Source organism: Hirundo rustica, chromosome 4 (assembly GCF_015227805.2).
Source record: "Hirundo rustica isolate bHirRus1 chromosome 4, bHirRus1.pri.v3, whole genome shotgun sequence".
Taxonomy (NCBI): Eukaryota; Metazoa; Chordata; class Aves; order Passeriformes; family Hirundinidae; genus Hirundo; species Hirundo rustica.
In genome coordinates this window covers 55,181,731-55,199,403 of record NC_053453.1, presented here as the reverse complement: position 1 = coordinate 55,199,403, position 17,673 = coordinate 55,181,731, and the positions used below count along the sequence as shown (strand labels likewise).

Sequence of the window (17,673 nt, the reverse complement as noted above, 5' to 3'; positions counted from 1 at the left end):
TCTTGTCCAACTGTGTATGCTTTAATTACAGAGCACTATGCTCAGCACCACAGACTGTGGTTGCCAGGCACCACCAAAGACCCACAGCTCTCACGCTCACCACGGTGCAAACACCTAATGAAGAAACCATGCTTGTTCAAAAGGTGCTCACAGAATCCAAAGGTAAGGAAAACAAGTGGCTAAACCAGGGAAATATGTATCTGTAGACTAAACAGGCAAGTGCAGCAATAAGCAGCCACCACACATTTGGGAATGCAACAAAGGAGTAATCAACTCTCAAATAAGATCACTACTGTCATTGACAATATTTAGAATATTCATTACAGACTGCAGTGTGCAAAGTTCTCACAGTCCAAGTCAAAATGAAGACTTAAGAAAACATGCTTGAATTATACAGCATACAAATTCCGATTTTAACCTGGACTCCAGATACAATGAGAAATCAATGTTCTGTGCAACCCTAAGCAGACAATTAAAAGATTTCACCAACAAACCTTTTACAGATCATCATGCCACCTCACCCCATTAAAATTACAGATATCACTACAGACACATACAATCTCAATTTTTTAAAAATACTTTTCAGAATAAGTAAATAAAAACATCCCACACACCTATCTTACCATCAACCTTTTTTTTCCTCCCAGTAAGAAAGTGCAAACTTATGGTCTCAAGGCAAGCCCTCTTTCCTAGAGACACGTACATACATGCAATCCAAAATGTGGATCAAAACTTGTTCAGTAAAAATATTAAGAGTATAGTGAAAGATGAGATCCAAAAACTAGAAGCAAAATCAGATGTGAGAATGCCAGTGAGGAGATGAAAAAGAAATACAAGCATGCTATTCTAATATTCTGATCCACTAATACGAGAAAACAATAATAGTATTTACAAAACCAGAATGCTCTTCTTCCTGACTACTAAGCCACTATTCCCATAGTGATGAGGAAGAAAGAAATTGGTTGGAAATCTTCAGTCCTAAATTTCTATTTCAAAATTATGGTACTTTTCAGAAAGGCAGTTGCTGACTAAGGTAAAAAGCTTAGCAAAGCTGAGCAGTAATTAAGATACTTCATTTACAACACAATTTCACATTTGTACAGGAAATATGCTTCTTACAAATGAAATTTCCAATAAAACACATGGAGATGTAACACCATCTAAGCCTCGCATTTGTCCTGTGAAATAATCCATCACATCCTTCGGTAAATACATATGCACTCTGTCCTGGTTTTAGCCAGGACAGAGTTAATTTTTGCAATAGCCAGGAGGGGCATGGCTGGGACCTGTAGGTTACTCCATACCACCTCAGGTCATTTTCTGGGGATGGAAGAAAGAGTCCTTCCCAGGGTACCACAGCATGGCAGAGGGAACAGTTGGGTACACTGACCTCTCCCCTGGACACTCTATCATTAGAATTGTTACTGTCCATTTTCTTAATTCATTGCTGTTTCCAACGTATCCTTCATATCCCAACCTGTGACCTCTATCTTTGTGCCTCCAATTCTCTGCCCTAGCCCGTCAGATGGGGAAAGGGAAAGGAAAAGGCAGAGTGAGCAAGCAGCATGTGGTTTGGAGTGTTTCACTGAGAACACTTCACTGGGGAATCCCATTTCCAATCCAAGACACACGTGCTGAAAACCACTCAGCACTAAAGAAAGCAGTTCTTGCAGCTTTTTAGGATCATGTATTCAAGTCCTGCTCCAAAATTTAAATTGACAGACATCATGCATACATTCCTACATAGTTAGAGCAAGCCTCAGTGGCTTTGTAATATGCCTAATACAATTTCCTGAGTTGTATTTACAGAAATTAGACTTGTATCACTTTATACTTTGTTTAAAAATCAGTCATTTCAGTTTGTCAACCCCTGAATGTTTTAGATCCACAATGCAGACAAAATAACATAGATGAGTCTGCATTTCTAGCCAATTAAGAACAACTTGAAAATTGCCTACAGATCACCAATTATTCTAAATAATTTCATAGGAGTTAATGACCTTAACCATGAGAATTTTGACCATGTAACATTCCATACTTATCTTCACCTCAAAGGAAGATATTCCTAATAGATTCAGAGCATTCACTAATTTTCAGTTTAATATATAAACATGGGTCAGACAGTTAAGACATGTCAGCATTCTAACTCAATTTCTGTAGAACTTCTTCCTTCCATCTGTAGTTTCACAATGGTAACAAGTTTTACAGTGACTGCGCCAAGTCTGGTTAGAGAATCTCTATTTGAACATTCCATTTTTTTAAAAGAAATAAACACCCATGATGAATCCAAAACTTCAGTCTACTGAAGTCTTCAGTCTAACTTCTGTTAGCTACAGACATCCAGGGAGAGAAAAGAAAAAACCCTATCAAGTACAACAGCACTTTGGACATCCAGTGATGCTCAGAGAGATTAATTAAATGCATCAAGCACAGCTCGTTCTGCATTCTGACACAACAATCTCAGATACACTCCTATGCCGGCCCTTGGCAAAGCAGCTTCTACAATACAGATCTTTGCCTGCATCAAAAAGATACTCCTGAGCCACAGTATTAGAGCAAAAAGTCACCTATCCATAAGCCCAAAATTCTTAAAATCACTGCATCCTATCCAGTTTTCATACAAATTGTAAGGCATGACAAGAACATCTTGAATGAAAATTAGTTCTAAATGAAAGCAAGAATACTTAGCACCTTTCTTGTGCATTTCAGCTTTCAAAAACACTTTGCAAATATTAACATGCCAAGATATAAAAGCACCATTGTTTCAGTCAAAGGCAGCAAAAAGAGAAGATGTGTAAGTTGGTAGTAAAATAGATGGATGGCTTCTATTTTAGTTTTGTAAACTGTGGTTTCATTTCCATCATAGTGATGCATCAAAAACAGGTTCTGCAGTACTAGAACAACAAAGATATAGTATATCACTGAGTATTGAGAGATTCTGGCAGACTGGGTTTAATTTCAATTCTAATACTTTTTCCACTGAAATTCCTGTTGCTTTTCAAATTAAACCTGCAACACCTTTTTTCTATTCTATACCCCCATAAAAAAGGCTTTTACATTCTCATTAAGAACAGTGTTTTTCCTTTGCAGTTCCCATTACTGCCTTTCCAGAGGCACACATGCCCAGCAGAGTCAAGATGCTAGATACAAAGATGTAATTTGTTAAAGTTTGCTCATTGAATGCTCTGCTGAATTCCATTTTCTTTTTCTAGGGTACTGTGTGCCTCTTTAGCCACCTCTGGCAGGAAAGACTTTTGCATAAAGATTTATCATAAAGCATTATCTGCTACATTCATATTAATTTGGGGTGTCAAATACCACTTATGTAGACCAACGCTGGGACCTCTTTGGAGAACTCCATGCCATCCCAAAGCATCGCTTTATGCATACCAGTATTCCCCCACAGAAGCTGATGGGCAGTGAGTTAATCCCAAACACCAGGACTCTGACAAGTCCTCATCTGTACTGGTTACTACCTCACTCACCCCACTATTAGCAGCACTGATTCGAGGGAGATATATCATAGAAAGAGTAAAGCAAGAACAGCCAAGTTTTTCACTTCAGTATTTAATGTCCATCTCATTAAAGGCGCAGCTTGAAGCCCTGTGAACTTGGCTGAAACATTCCCATTCAGGTTTTGAGGAGGGCTTTGAAAAATTAGGAGCTTCAACTTGATCCTGAGAAAGGAACAGAAGCTAGCTAAGAAAGAGGCATAGGTTTCACAACCTCCCATTGTTCAGCCTAGTTCAGCAGGCTTGATTAGTAGCGGGAATTTGCTCTGGGTTACCTCAGTCAACTCAGATGAAGGTCCAGTCAGCTGGAGAAGCATGGAAGTTGGCTCCAGGTTAGCATAACTGAAATCATCCTAGGGTATCATGTAACAATCTCCATGGGTAGAAGTATTGAGGATTTGAAAATGGTTCTGAGAAAACCAGAACAATTAAGAGTAATTTCTCACTAGAAAAATGAAGATCAGTATTACAAACAGATCTTGAAAATGCTTTTGTCTTAATAGTGTTATCTCTGACCTGCTGCAAAACCAGTGCTCAATCCACTAAACCTCCACCAGAAATTCCACTTTGTTCCAATTAATCAAAGACATCGAGTCCTAAAAATTATCTCAGTACCTGACTCAAAACAGACCAAATGGAACGAGCTCATGGTGATCAATATAGTTGTATCACAAACTCAGAGATGCATGGTGAATACAGGTAAAGAAAAGACAAAAAATACAAGGAGACTTGCATTTCTTGCTGTCTATGATGAATGACTCAGTTCCTGCCATGTTAGATGCATTTCATCTTCATAAATTACCATCACATGGCAGGTGTAGTGGGATCTGTTTCTATCTGGGTAAAGGGTTTTGTTTAGATAGCACAAGAATAGTATTAAAGTATTACTGTAATATTTTATTTCAGCACTTTCAAATCAGATATAAAAATATACTTAAAATACCACATCAATTAGGAAAAAAAAAGAAAAAAATCTAACAGAGAAAATCAGTTGTGTCCCAGAACTACAGTGACTTTTTTCAGAATCATCCCATGTTGCTGCTTTCAGTAGATCTCAACACAGGAATACAGACTATATTTTTTCCAAAGGCAGTTTAACAAACAAAGCCACCAACAAATAAGCATGCATTACTCAAATAACAATTACTGAGATTAAAAGTAGAGTCTAAAAAATTTTAAACAGGGGAAAGTACAAACTACCAGTTTTCAAACACTTCAGCACTCTTCTGTATTTTCTAAGCACTTTTGGACAGGAGTGTTTTTTTGTGTTGGGAATTTCTGACACCCCAGCCAAGTTGGTTGATGGTGTGAAGAGTGACTGCTGATTGATGTCACTTGGCTAGCAGAAGCTGCCACACTAGTCACAGTTATACTGGCAAAAATAGTGCTTTCATGTGAATTTTTCCTTCCATTGCGGAATTTATTTTTCGCATGAATAAACATGAATATTGTAACCACAAGGAATTCAAAGTCTATGTGCAGTTTCATGGTTATAATCTTGCTGGGATGAATGGAGACACGATGCACTGGCTTGCCTGAGTAGAGTGCTGCAAAGAAAGGATACAAGCTTTTTGGGAAGGGCATGTCAGAAGCAGCTGGAGGTGGAGACACCTTTCATGAGAGAGTCATCAGAATGCACAGAGCTTTGTCTGGGCATGGATGATGAGCTAAGTGAGAGCTTACAGGCACAGATTAGAGAGCAGACCAGTATGGGTGACACTAGTGAGTGAGCATTTGCTACAGGACACCTGGCCAGGAAATGAAGTGGATAAGGCCCTCTACAGACAGGGAGCAGCAACCTCACAATCACAGGCCCTGGTCATCGTCGGGGAGGACTCAAACCATTCTGGTATTGCAGGAAGGACAACTTATCCAGAGCACTCTACTAGATTCCTGACCAAAGCGATAGAGGAGCCAACAATGAGACATTCTGTGCTGGACCTCATACTTACTAAAAAGGAAGGGCTCCTCAGGAACATGAAGGTCACAGGCAGCCTTAAGTTTCAGTGACCCTGGTGGCATTCACAACACCAATACGAGGGAGAAGGGGAAAAAAACAAGATCACAGTCCTAGCAGACTTTGGTCTCTCTGGGGACCTGCTTGAAAACATCCCCATGGGATAGGGCACTGGAAGGAAAGGGAGTCAGAGAAAGCTGCTTGATACTCAAGGATCACCTCCTCCAAACTCAAAAAACATTCATCCTGAAGAGGAGGGAGTCACGCAAAAATGCCAGGAGGCCTATACAGAGGAAAAAGGAGATCCTGGCAAAACTCGAACACAAAAAGAAAGTATACAGAATGAGGAAACAGGAACAGGCAGACTGGAAGGTGTACAGAGACACTGTCTGAGCATGCAGAAATGCAGCCAGGAAAACCAGAGCCCACCTAGAGCTAAAACTAGTGAGGAATGTCAAGAACAAGTATCTGAAAGGAGGGCATAAAGATGGTAGAGCCAGGTCCTTCTCAGTGATAGAAAAAGAAGCAACATGCATAAACCAAAAAACAGGAGTCCCTCTGAACATCAGGAAACACTTCTTTACTGTGAGGGTGACTAAGCCCTGGCACAGGTTGCCCAGAGAGTGGAGTGGAGTCTTGAGCCATGAAGATCCCATGAAGATTTCATCCTAGGCAACTGGCTCTAGGTGGCCCTGCTCGAGCAAGGGCGATGGACTAGAGGACCTCCAGCATTCCCTTCCAGCCTCAACTATTACCTGACTCTTTTAAAGCACTGCTGTTCCAGAAAACTTCCAGCCACAAAGCAGCATTTTGCTGCAGGTTTAGACCAACCTTCCTGATCATAAAGTATCCTTCAGGCACACTCAGCGTACTTGTGCTTCACCCAGCATGCAGTGAGCCCTCTCTCAACCAGAGCCTCTAGGCATTTTAATAAAATGAATAAACAACTGCTTTCTGTATTACATTCTCAATTCCACTACTTCAACCAGAATGTCAAGATCTTTTCTCAGATCATATTACTTTCATATACAGCAACTTACAGTATGAAGTTAAGGACAAAGGAAAAAAAAAAATCCTAAAAGAAACAAAACTTGGGCCTTTCTTAACATATCAGTGTCCAATAGGGGGACAGATGAAGCTGAGGAACAAAACTCCAAACTCAAATAAAATCTGCTGTATAATTAATTATTTCAAAGAATTCTTGATACTAACCTCAGATTTGGAAAACTTTACTGCTTTTTTTAAACTGAGAACAGAGAGAGAAGAAATTCACTGAAAATTTTGAAGAGCTTTAGGATGTCTGAAAAATCAGTTCTCTATCAAACAACATCACCTTCAGATGCCTGGCAAACATGGATTTACCTCAATGCTGTTTCCCTCATTCTCCCCATCCCTGCACCCTTAACAAATTTGCTCAGCAATGTGGCACTAGCTTTCTGTTCAGACAAATGTTGTGTCTGCCCCTGCTCATCATGGGTCAAAGCTGATGAAAATGATGCAATCAATAAAGCTGCCATATTTTTAATCCAGTTAACATGTGTCAGTAATTCGGTGAAAACTCTTGCTTCCTTGCTGTTCATTTATGGTCACTTTCCTTCTAAATGGCAGTGGCCTTTTCCAGTAATACTTTCTAGGTTGTTAGCACCACCTGACCATAGATAAACTCCATATATTTAAAGAATTATAACCTACAACTTTTAAATACCAATATATACATTAATTTACTCCTTCAAGCATTTTCCTATTTCTTTCTGTAAGTGTTGTATTATTTTCCATTTTTGAGAAGTAAAATACATGCCTTTCTTCACCGTGGTCACAGCACTGCCTCTAAATCAACAAAGAGTATTTGTAAATTTGTAAATTTCTTTTTGATCCGTACATTTTGTCCATTAACTTTTGCTTGTTTGTTTTAAGATGCACACATATTCTGAATATTTACACAATATAATTACTGTATGTTGAGTATCATTAGGGACTTGGTTTCATCATCTAAGGCACAACTATATTAAGCAGTAGTTCTTGCCAAAGACATTGGCATTTTCACACATTTAAGGCACAGGATAATGACTCTTTCAGGAAACTAGAGTTCTGCTCTTTGCTTTTTTGTTTAAACACTTGGGCAACTTTGGTCAAATCACTTCATCTGCAGTGCATCGGTCTGTTGTCACAGAATGGGTTTATCTTTCTACTCTGTCATTTTCCTCACCCTAAGCAGCTCTGTAAAGCATTCAGGAACCTACTGATTTATTTCCACAACACGTCTAAGACTAGGAAATTGGCAAAGTTATTCTGCATATGAAAAATACTGTCATCAGTTTCCATTCCTTACATACTAATGGCACAATATTACTATTTTTGCTCATCTTAATAAAGAAAAAATGTTAGGAACATATTTCTTCTCAACCCATTCACCAACTGTGCACTGTTAATTCACATTACAACAGTAATACAAATGAAGATCTAAGTTTACTAAACAGCACCTCAGATGCTTTTAGTCTATGATGCAGTTGGATATACCTCAGGTGCCAGGTTGACAGTGGTGATGTGAGAGTAGCAGCAACTGGTGGTATGAACAGGTTGAGATTTTAAGTCCAACTTCCCCAGCATAGCACACAAAAGCAAGGGGCAAGTCTCTGGATATCAACAGTAGAGACAAAAATTCCAAAACTGATAACCATAGTGCATGGCATTACCGTGAATGGCTCTCCACTCTCTAAACCAGCTGGAGAGCATCCTGATTTTGGCCATGCAAGAATCATTCCTAAAGCAATGCCTTCATGTGGAAAGGAGGTCTTCCAACAGCAAGGGATCTACATGGCTAACCTAAAGAGCATAAGCCTGAATTACCCCAGAAGTTTGAAAGAAGCTGCTATTTTAATCTAGCAGCCTTTAAGCTGCAGTAGAATTATAGTGGGAATGAGGGAAAAGGCAGGCAGACTAATGTTTGGAAGGAAAGGTAGGAACTTAAGCCACTCCCTTCTTCACACCTGAGGTCTGACAGCAGCTATGGAAAGATGTGAATTTATTCCCACACACATTGCTTCTTTCTCAAAGTACCTGCTCATCACCAAATGGTTTGGCTTAGCTACTAGCATGGCCTATATTCCAATACACTCAGTATCAGCACTGATTTTTTTTCCATTCCTTCTTCATTTTTAGCACCCCCATTTTGATGACAAATCTCAGTGAGGAAGACATTGCAAACTAAAAGCTTCTACCATTTCTTAAACTGATCATTTTTGCTTTGTGGAAGTTAATGACAACATGCAGCTCTCCTAGAACTAAAACTTGTACACGACATCATCACCTACGGATTTCTACTGCTTGGAACAGTCACTGAAAAGAAATAGATTTCTCATAAATGCAGTTGATATTAAAGAGTTCTGGAAGACCAAGTTCAAGGATACAAGTTATAACATATTCCAATAATAGCAACAAAAAAAGTCCACCTTTACAGGGACCTCATTCTTCAATGCCCCAATTCTTTACTTTGATAAAACAGCATCTAATTGTATGGTATGCTCAATATGGAAGAATCCAAAAATACAGATAATTGCACCCCTTTAAAACAGTAGGAGCCATCTTTATCTCATTTAAGAATTTCCAAGCACACCAGCCAATATTTTGTCTTTGAAAATTAGTCTTACGTGAATGACAACCTACAGGTTTCATTCTGAGTCACACTCTAGAACCAGTCTTGGGATTGAAAAACTATGAGACTACAGAAATACAGAATTTAACTGCTGCTTGAAGAGCCTCAAGGTGAATGTCAGTTCATTTTATATAAAAATACCAGGAAGCCGCATGCATCCCTTCTGTTAACAAACAATGAAAGCTAATATTCTTAAGAATGTGATTTAAAGAACATACCTTTGGGTATTTAATAATGCTAAAATGATGGGGTTTCATTTCTTATTTCTATCCAGTGGCATGTATCTTTCTAGCACCTTCAGCATGAAAAGTACTGAATTAAGCAGATTCATACACTGAAGTCCAGTAATTTTAAATATAAAATCCCATTTGCAGTACGGATTAGAAGCAGCATTAACTGAAGACAGAAGGGAGAACAACCACCAAGTGAATTTAGTACTGAGGTTCAGGGGCACAGTATGGGTGTCAGAAAGAGGAAGACAATGAAACCTTACCAGAAGAAGCTGGACTGAGAAGTCTAAATATCAACTGAAAACATCACCTCATCTGAATAATTCTGAATTCTTCACCCCATTCCACCATTCAGTGATGCTTTATATTCCACTATGAGAAACACTAATTTCTCCAAACTGACAATTTAAATTAATTCCCAAGTCCATCTAGAATTTGTAAGCAGTTTCATATTTCAATAAATATATTAAAGTCTACAATTCCTTCCCTTCATTTCTCTGCTCTTTCTCTCCTCTTCCTCTTGTGTCCCACTAAAACAAAATCCTTCATTCTTCTTTGTATCTAGATGAAAATTCCTCAGTAACAATTTCTAGTTTTCTCCTAGCCCTAAGTCTTAGCTACCAAATGCCTATCAGCAGATAAAATTTAAAGCTAAAGGTAGAAGTGAAATGGTGATACTCTGTATGTTAATATTTTATTCAAGGATAAACTGTAGAGGAACTATTGAGAGATGCAACTCAACAACTTAACTTCCCTGGAAGTTTTAAGCAGCAGAAAATTTGTGAAGGAAGCAGAAGGTTGCTTAATTTTTTTTTTTTTTTTTTTTTTTTTTTACATGTTTTATTGTAGCTCTCAGTGCAGGTGAGTGAAAGCAGGTTTACACCGATATGGGGGTTGTCCTTATTTAAGAAAGCTCTGGTTCTGGTGTTACCACTGCTACTCGCTGTTTGGCCAAACAACAGGCCACCAGAAATTGTTATGATTTCTCTAATTTTCACAGATTCCAGGGAAAACAGTAAAGCAAACCACTCTTCCTTGATGTGACCCTTGACAAGCTGCCTCTCAGCCAACATGCATAGCCTTGATCATCTTGTGCAACTATACCCTGAGGATAAAAAATTGGTATAGATGTGGAGTAATAGAAATGACTCATCAATACAAAAAATGCACACGAGTAGAGTGGAAATGGAATCTCTCTTCGAGCACTCACTAGGCAAGTGACCAGAGGCATGAGGACAGGGAACTCCAGCCTACAAAACCAATCTATTTATTTTTATTATTTTCAGGCATTCCTATCTTACATGGGGATTAGAGAAGAAGTTGAAATTTCCAGCTCCTTGCATGATCAGGGTTACATGATCAGATCTCACTTTTTGCTATAGCACTGGCTGGACACTGCTGGGGTTCTTTTTGATAATTTTAAGTGTAGTTTCTACCCAGTTAATTCTGCTATTGTGGAAATAGCAGCTATAGCCAAGAAAGAAGGTGACGTGGATACTGCTATAAACATTATCAGACCTGGTCAGATCCACAACATAGAATGAGTAATGGAACTATTTTACACAGTTCTCTTCTAATTCTGACACAGATGGCACTTAAACAAGGATTCCAGCCTTGGCAGATTTCTTCAAAGTCAGTGCCAAGGCCAGGATAATCCTTTCTAGCAATTTTTTCCTTGATTTTTGAGCCATCAACTTCCAAATAAAATAGAATTTCTTATCTCCTGCTCCCTTTCTACAGCCATGCATTGAACAAGCACTGACAAGACACACCTTCAAATACTGAACCAAGTGACACCCAAAGAGTCATTAATCCCTACAAGGTACAACCCTCATTTCTTAACCTTTATCTTCAGGTGTGTGTATCACAAGGAGGACAAAAATTAGTGATCCAATGAAAAGGAAATTAAAAAAAAGGAAAAGAAAAATATCTTCCGTGAGGTAGCTCTGATCCTCCAGCTCTTAAGTTATGCCAAGTGTGGGATAATAAACAATGACTGTTTTTAAGGCCAGCATTAATGAACAATGGTTGTTTTTTAAAGCTAGCATTCACTACCAAAAGGAAGATGAGCCAAACCCAGACAACAGAGTAAAAATAGTGCAATGGACGTGTGTGCATATTTCCCCGCAATGGACATTGTGAATGTTTCCTTAAACAAAACCACCTTTGACAAAGTTCTTTAGCCACAGTATTAGGCAAATAACCAACAGAGCCAACTGTTGGAGACAAACTCATGAAGAATAACCAACTGCAAATTTGCACTGGCCATAAAGTACTCTTCTCACAAAAATCTTAATGTTATCAGCACAGACATCATACAGGAAAATAAGGTACACCAGAAATCTCATATCCTTAAAACAGACATTTTGTTAATTTATTTATATACAGATGATGAAAGGTCTTCAAAGCTGACAAGAGCTCATTAACATAGGCTTTCATACAAGACAGGAAAAAAGAATAAACACACATTTAAAAAAAAAAAATAAATTGCTGTTCTGGATCTAGACAAACACTCCCATCCACAGCAAAAGGAATTTGCATGTAGAGAGAGTTTAGCATACAGTGCAAAGACTCTGTAGTCAGATTATATGAATTTTATCAATTAGCCTTTAGAAACATCAGATAAAAACCTTGGTTTTTGTTGGTTTTGTGTCTGTGTTTGTTTTTTAAGATTGCTCTTATAAGGCCTCATAAAAAAAATAAAAATAATCAGACAAAGGATAGAAGAGGAGAGTATTCCAGTAAGGATCTATTAACAACTAATTGTTTATCCCAGGTAAAAATAAAAGCCACACATTTGAGCAGAAAGTAGTCTCCCGAGTCCAAAATCATTGTTTTTAAGAATACTTCAGTTCAGTGAGTTAAGTATACTTGGGAAATGCCTAATTTTACAGTTTTCCAAAATAATTAATTCAGAAGGAATACTAGTTTTCCTAATATTAAAGTCCTGCGCACTGAAATTTCAGATCAAGCCTCTGACAGATCTTCCTGTTTCCAACAGGCATGCAGTTATTCATCACTGCTCTGCACTTTGGCTTACTGAGGACTGTACTCTGGATTTTCTGTAGATTGAATAGCTGGCACACAGGATTCAATATTTAAGTAATACTATTTTCAGTGCTCCTTAAAAAAAAAAAAAAAAAAAAAAAAAAAAAAAAAAAAAAAACAAAAAAAAAAAAAAACAAAAAAAAAACCCAGTGCATTATTTCTCCAGACCTGAGAAAACTCACAATCTTCTCACCTCATCTAAACAACAAAGAAAAGAAGTTGTCATGTATATTTCAGATATTAAAAAAAAAAAAGTATCTTGCTCCATACTGCCATTCAAATACTTCCAAACTAGGCTGTCCCTACCAGCAACTGAGAAGAGGGCATATACTTTGAACACAAAAGATGCCACACACAACATAACCCAAAAGTCATGAGAATTAAACATCAACAGGATGGAGAAAAGGCACCAGCTACTACTGCAGGCAATTAAAAGACAAAAAAAAAAATAATTAAAGGGAAAAAAAAATCAAAACCAACCTACCAATCCAGTTATCCATCAGAGACTGCAGTCACCACGGCTCTAACATGACTTGCAGCCTTTCTGATCAAGGGCCGTCACAGGACACCTAAGTGGTAAGAATTTCACATTTCAAACTTGGAATACCAACCAGCAATTGCCAGTTTTCAAGAAGTATAGGGATACCTGTTTCACATTTCTCCATTTAAAAAAAAAAAAAAAAAAAAGATACACAAGGAAGACATTCAAGGTAAGGTTTTTTTGTTAGCTTGTTCTACTCCTGTAAGTAAACTAATATCTGATAATCTATCTCCTTTGCAGCAGGGAACAAAACGACTTTGTTAGAGGACTCCCTGCCTTTAACTCATCACCCAAGTTTCTACATTTGGTTTCTCCTCTAAGCTTACAGTATAATGATGGAGCTCCACAAGGCTAGGAAAAAACCCATTTCATAGGTATTATCATAATAGTCTGTGCATTTTCACCACTGAATGAGGGGAAGAAGCCCCCCCAAACCAGTCCCCTCAGCGTCCCTATGCAGTGGGAGTCTGAAGAGATATAGCAGATCACTATTCCGTCTTCTTGTGTGTGAGGTCAGCTTTTTATTTTTGTTTTGGGATTTTTTTCCCAGTAGAAGACATAATCCCTTATAAAAACTAGGCAACCTTTCAACCCATTTATCAAATTTCCCACTGCTTCTATTTATGAACAAGTTTAAAAAATATTTTGTCCACAGAAAATTAAATCTGTATCCAACAGAAATCAATAAATAAAATATGCTGACCTGTTGGCAATTGCCAGGTCTGATTTTAACACAGCACTTCGTTTAGCCTGGTGCTTTCTGCTCTTTCCAGCATTTCCAGCAGTGATATTACCTAAAAAGAAGCTAACAACGCTTAAAAGACATTTATTTTTATTTCCAACCTGGCACCCATACCTTCCAGAGTACATGCATGACAATCAGCGCTGTGAAAACGCTTCCTGTAGTAATTTTAAAAGTGCTATGTGAAATACATACAGAAAAAGGTAAGACCTACTAACAACTGTTCAAATGCCTCCTCTGGGTAAATCTCATTTTAAAACCCATGTAGGGAAAAAGTAGACTTTATATGCTGCGTATCAGTACCCCTGTTCTAAGTTGAACAAAGCAGAAGACACTGTACTCAGGTGAAAACATAAAAATCCCTTGTCTGATGCTCTACAAAGAAAAACCACTTGCTTACTAAAACTGGTCACAGCAGAAAAACTCGGAATCTCTCCAGAAAGCGTTACATAAAGCATTGTCAAACTTCACGTCACCTCCACAGGGCCGCAAGTTGCTATTTTCCCCCCCATCCCCCGGTGCGCAGGGATTAATGATCTAAATGCCACAGTCCTCGGATACGAGAGGTACCCGTAATAGCAGAACCCTTCCCAAAGGAGCGCTTCCCGGGTTGGAGGCTTGCAGGTGATGACAAAGTCACCCTGCTCAGCTTAGCGTCCCAGCCGAACTCCGGCTCTGCTGCCGGGTCCCGTTCACGCCCCGCGGCTCAACTCCCTCCGTCCCACCCGCGGCCGCCGGCCCCGGCTCTCCCGGCCGCGGGGCAGCGGCACTCGGCGGGACCCCGCCGAAGCCGGGCTGGAGCCGGCGCGCAGCGGGAGCGCAGCCCGGCCGGAGCAGAGGGCGTGCGGCACCGAGCCAGCGAGCGGAGAGGAGCCGAGAGGAGCGGAGCAACCTCCCTCCGCCGGGGGGACGTGTGCCCTTTTGTGCCGGGAAGCGACACGCGCGCCTCCGCCTGAGCATCCCTTCGATTCCGGATCTGATGGGGATTAAAATCCAGCAGATAAAGCTGCCAGCCCGGCCCCCTGGACTCGGGTACCCCCTCCCCGGGCTGCTGGAAGGGAGACACTCACCGATTGTTTCTTTCCCTCCCCCGCCCCTCGCCTCCAAAAGCAGCATACTCGACGAGAAGGCACTTACCTTCCCCGGGTGGCTCCCGGGCCACCGGGACGGGCGCTCAGCACCCGCCGCTCCCCGCAGGCAAGCGGTCCTTCCCCCTCCCCCGCTCCAGGCGGACAGGTCCAGCTCCGTCCCCGCAGCCCGGCGTTCCGGAGGTGTCAGCCAGCGGGTCCCGGCCGGGGCGGCAGCGACAGCTCTACTCTCGCAGCGACGAGGAGCCACTAACGGTGGGAGGAGGAGGGCGGTGGGGAGGTCCTGACTCTTCCCGGGATGAGCTGCCGAGGTGGCCGCCTCCTCCGCCGCCCAGCTCAGCTCTCATCGGGGCCTGTCCGCCCCGCGCTGTCCCGAGGTGCAGCCCGGCCGCGTCCGTCCGTCCCGCTCGCCTTCCCCCGCCCCTCTCCCGGGCGGCGAACCGCGCGGCGCACAGGCCCCGCCAGCGGCCAGGAGGACCCGGGGGCGACGGGGGACTCCGGCCCAGCCTCCTGCCCTCTCCCCGGGGCCTGGCGCACACTCTCCGCGGGGAGAAGAGGCTCTGCCCCGGCCTGGCGATCAGCTCCGCGAAGGTCACGGCCGCCGCGGAGCCGAGCGCAGAGAGGCTCCCTCCGGCACCGCCGCGGTCGCTGCTATTGCTGCCGGCCCGGCGTCAGCGACCGCTGGGTGCCGCGCTCCGACCGGGTTCGCTCCGTGCCCGTGCTTGGAGACCGCCTCCGACTCTGAGTGCCAGGCTGCCCCCTTCCCCTTCCTTCCTTCCTCGCCTCCCGCCCCTTCCCCGCTGTCAGCCTTCCCCCGCCGGCTCCCTCCGGCGCCCGGTGCCAGGCTGCCCCCTGCGGGTGTCGGGGCCGCGGCCGCCCGCCCCGCGGGCCAAGGCGGAGCCGGGAACGGCTGCCGCTGCCGCTCGGTGGGTGCCGGGAGCCGTGCGCCCACCGCCGCGCTGCCCCGGGCTGGCTCAGCGGCGGCCGCAGCGCCTGTGTGTCTGTGTCATGTCTGTGCCTGGGCGGGCGGAGGCGCGGACCGAGGCGGGGCCAGCCCGCTCTCACACCGCCCAGCGACAGGCGCCCAGCACCCAACCAGCGGCGGCCGCCGCCGCGCAGCGCCCGCCCGCGCGGAGGGGCGCCCCGGGCCGCTGCACCCGGGCAGCGCGGAGGGGGCCCCGCCGCCGTGACAGCGAGCCGGGCCTGCGAGGGCAGCGCCGGCCTCGCCCGGCGGCCCCGAGCGCCGCCCAGCGCTGGTGTGTGCGGGGAGGGCGCGGGCGGCCCGGCCCCCGCCTCGGGCGCCGGCAGCGGTGGAAGAGCCAACTCCGCGTGCCGGTACCGCGTCGGGAATGAATAAATACGACGGCTTCTGTCTTACATGTGGCGGAACGTGTCCCTGCGATGTGTCCCTGCGTGCTGGCAGCTGCTGAGAGTCAAGTGATAAGAGCACCTTTTGTTATTTTTTTTCCCCCACGCGCATAGAGCAACCATCAGTGCCTTTTTTTTTTTTTTTTTAAATCCATAATTTTGCTCCATTCGCGGTGTAAAATGGATTGTTGCAATACATCAGCATTCTGAGAGGACTGTATGATAAGCTGTGTGTGTGGCTGTAGAGGGTGCCTGAAATTCTATGAGGAATATGCAAGGAGAACAGAAATTAACAAATGTGCATACTGTCCGGTTTTAGAAAGGCATTGATCTAGTCTTAGAATGGAAGATCAAGCAAAGTATACATGTGCTTTGAGTAACAATGTAAATAATCAAAAGTGTGAGTATTTGGGTTAGTAATAAGGACTTAACTGCTTTCTTCTAGAAGGATTAGGGAATAGTTTAAGAGAAAAGTGTTGTTCTGTAAAAGATATTGTGAATGTTAATTTCTCTCATTACATCAGCTGCTTGAATGTTGTAACTCATGTGGAAGTTTCTTTATTGGGCAGAAATTATGTTTTGCAGTATAGAGTACCAAAGTATTGTGAACTCTCGAACAAGTTATTCATAACAAGATTGTATTTGGCAGACTTGATTGAGGTATTGGTTCATCAAGCCTATTATTCTACCGCCAGCAGCATCTCTTTCTTGATGCTTTAGTCAAGAGTGGTATCAGGTGAAGTGAAATAAATCTTGATGATGACATGCCACTGATATCACATAAGTGTTACTAATTGAAAATTTTGATATATTGTGATAACTAGGAGAGCATTCTGAAGGGAAAAAACAAAACCAACAACTCTGCTTGTCTGTAAAAATCTGTTCTGGTAGGAAAGATTTTTCTGGAATAGCTGTGGTAACATAGAGATTGCTTGTTTTCATGAGCAAATCAAAGCCAGAAATGAGCTATACTGAACTTAGGCTAATTCTCTCCTTTCTCCTGTGTGAAGCTAAAGGATCAGCCTTGAAGCAGTAATGTTCTCTTGCACTATTGGAGGATTGTAACTGCTTTGATGACAGTCACAATGAATGAATTTCTGCAGATATAGGGAGGATGAAGCAGGACTGTGTGTACAGCTTCATTATTAAGAAAACCAGGTCGTCCACTCTCTCTTACTAGGATTTTCAGCAGTTTCATAGTTTACAGCTTCATGCTATATCTTCAAAACTACTAACTTGCCAGAGTCTGATCTTACAAAATCTTGAACAATTTCTGGAGGTTCTTAATGTTCTTATTTTCTGTTTAAGCAGGGAACCCTCAGCACCCGCAAAAATTCTTAGGGTTCAAGAGCAGCATGGATTATTAGGATTATCTGATATGCCACCATACACGACAAATGATGGAACTTCATACTGGGACAAAATGTCTTACTTTAAATGGTTCTGTATCTGTCAGGTTGGTGACCTACTCACAAAAGGACAACAGTTGTCCAAACCCAGAGCAGTGTTTGTCAGAGGCTCTAGCTGAGAATGCT

The 17,673-nt window shown here is 42.2% G+C and overlaps 2 protein-coding genes across 4 annotated transcripts in view; one reads left to right on the top strand and one right to left on the bottom strand.

Annotated features, from left to right (window-relative positions):
- LARGE1 (LARGE xylosyl- and glucuronyltransferase 1) overlaps nucleotides 1-15,427 on the bottom strand; it is a 285,588-nt gene extending 270,161 nt beyond the window's left edge. The window contains exons 1-3 of one of the 3 annotated variants that reach the window (XM_040061698.1): nucleotides 14,820-15,427; nucleotides 13,644-13,734; nucleotides 12,884-12,968 (exon numbers count right to left, since the gene is read on the bottom strand). The gene's annotated coding sequence lies outside the window, so the exon portion shown is untranslated. The remainder of the gene's footprint in view (nucleotides 1-12,883; nucleotides 12,969-13,643; nucleotides 13,735-14,819) is intronic. The other 2 variants (XM_040061697.1, XM_040061699.1) reach the window with 2 other exon arrangements.
- On the top strand, nucleotides 13,813-16,123 carry LOC120752092 (basic proline-rich protein-like). The gene is made up of 2 exons (XM_040062751.1): nucleotides 13,813-13,885; nucleotides 14,793-16,123. Exons 1-2 carry the CDS (start codon nucleotides 13,813-13,815, stop codon nucleotides 16,121-16,123), a joined length of 1,404 nt encoding a protein of 467 aa, XP_039918685.1.
- The last annotated feature ends 1,550 nt before the right edge of the window (nucleotides 16,124-17,673 follow it).

What these genes read in the sequence shown, in the direction of transcription:
- LOC120752092 (XM_040062751.1), top strand. Translation starts at nt 13,813, where the DNA reads ATGACAATCAGCGCTGTGAAAACGCTTCCTGTAGTAATTTTAAAAGTG. An exon ending in TGAAATACATACAGAAAAAG is followed by an intron (nt 13,886 to 14,792) that starts GTAAGACCTACT and finishes CGCCTCCAAAAG; the next exon opens with CAGCATACTCGACGAGAAGG.